The sequence below is a fragment of the Perkinsus marinus genome (assembly GCF_000006405.1).
Source record: "Perkinsus marinus ATCC 50983 genomic scaffold scf_1104296977522, whole genome shotgun sequence".
Lineage (NCBI taxonomy): Eukaryota > Perkinsozoa > Perkinsida > Perkinsidae > Perkinsus > Perkinsus marinus.
The window spans coordinates 2,596-4,467 of record NW_003200157.1 but is presented as its reverse complement, the minus strand read 5'-3'; the positions used below and the strand labels follow the sequence as shown (position 1 = coordinate 4,467).

General features: G+C 48.9%; 1 protein-coding gene across 1 annotated transcript; it reads right to left on the bottom strand.

The window, feature by feature from the left end:
- Nucleotides 1-309: 309 nt before the first annotated feature.
- Nucleotides 310-540, bottom strand: Pmar_PMAR005471 (hypothetical protein; the record flags this gene model as incomplete). Its single annotated transcript, XM_002764407.1, has 1 exon — nt 310-540. A coding segment is annotated over one exon (231 nt), but the record flags the coding sequence as incomplete, so codon positions are not given.
- Nucleotides 541-1,872: the final 1,332 nt, after the last annotated feature.

Sequence of the window (1,872 nt, the reverse complement as noted above, 5' to 3'; positions counted from 1 at the left end):
ACCGATCTCCGAAGTAGTAGCCTTTTTACCAGACACGATACGAGAGGCGTCGGGGAAAGGCTGATCGGGAGAGAGCTCGAACCTTGGTGCCGACTCTTCAGGGCGGAGCTCTTCTTGACGGCTATCTTCTCTCGGAATACCAACAGAGGGCGACAAGGTCGTCTCCCCCGCACCTTCCGAAGTTGAGGGGTTCGAAGGCGACTCTCGTCCCGTGACTCCGCCGAGGGACGATGCCTGACGGGTTGCTTCGCTGTGGGTAGCATCAACCAAATCCTGTAGGGCGGTAACACGGGCTTCACCGGAGCTGACCCTATCTAACGCCTCCAATTCTTGATGTTCGAGATTCTCGATGACTTCCTCATTCTCCGCGGTACCGTTGTCCACAATATTATTAAGAGCCTCCCTTATATCACGCAGAGATCGCCGAGCCCGTGCTAGTTCTCGTCGAGCCGAACGAAGCTCGTTAACCGGGAGCGGGGAAGAGTCAGCTGCTCGAGGCGGAGTGTGGACGCTAAGGGAGGATCCCTCAGGTGTCGCCATGATAGGATTAACGAGGGTTATCGAAACACAACTCGAACTTGAGCCAAGATGGCTACGGACTTCTCGACACTTGGCAAGAACAGATTGCACCGAACTCGCATGTTCGGTTCTAGCTAAAGCATCCGTACGTACGCACAAGCCCGTGACAATACCGGTGTCACGCAGGCTGTCCAAAGTCTACCATACTATAAACTTGAAAGTTATAAACTTAAAACGATAATACTCGGTGAAAGAGAGCAAAGCTCATAACACCGATCTATGTTCACAGGCCCAGAAATCCAGAGTCTCGATCTCACCGGGCTCATCATCCCATTCAACGTCAACCCGACCTGAGGCACGCATATCACGCACTGTACCCTTGAACCATCGGCGCACAGGTCGTCGCCGTTGAGGATAAACTACATCATACAGGATTCTAAATCTCATATCAATCAAACTGGGCAGCTCATAAGTAATCGGATCAGACGATGATGAGTCAGTCCCATCATTGACATCCCCATCCCGTACTCTCCCTCCTCGGTACGCATCTATAGAAGACCTGGTTATATTTGTTGACGTTAGTGAGTCAGCCATAGCGGAAGACGAAAGGTCGCGTGTTAATGACGAACGCCTTCTATCAAGGATATCTACCCACAGTAGTGGCTCAATTCCCAGAGGGGAATTGGAGTCAGTCCGTATGGATGTTCCAGTAATGGTTACTCTCATCACCACTTTCCAATCAAAAATATCGAGAATGACTATTGTCAATGATTACGTTTGGCACTTCGACACCCAACCAGCAGTCGATTGGAGAAGCTTTCACCTCCGGAGAGGGGAAGATTGAGCCATATACGTTCTGTGATGAAGGAGATTCATTCAGCCAAGGTAATGCCTGATATCAAATTCAGAGACATTCCCTCACTTGATGTTGCTGTCAGCAGTCGGACAGCAACTTGCTGACCGACTCACACGCCATTGTGGTGCTTGCGAGCCAATGACTCGGTCTTGGAATTTGGTTAACAACGCCTTGGTTGAAGCTTGTATTGTTAACTTCAGTTCCGATGACATTAACCTCACCGACGATAATGTGGAAGTCGACGATCTCTCCAATGTCGATGGTGTTATTGGAGGATCAGAGTGTGGAGATGCTGATCCGTCGTGTGAGGAAATATTGGACACAAGTGTCTTCTGTAATTTTAGATTCTTGTGATACTAGTCTCCCTTGCTAGGCTAGCGTAAAATTTATGATTACTGTATTGATCCCCTTGGGAGACTGTGTCAGCAGATCTTGCGGGTCCATTTACGGCAGACAGCTTTAATTGTATTTATTGTCTGATATTATGTGATCACTTT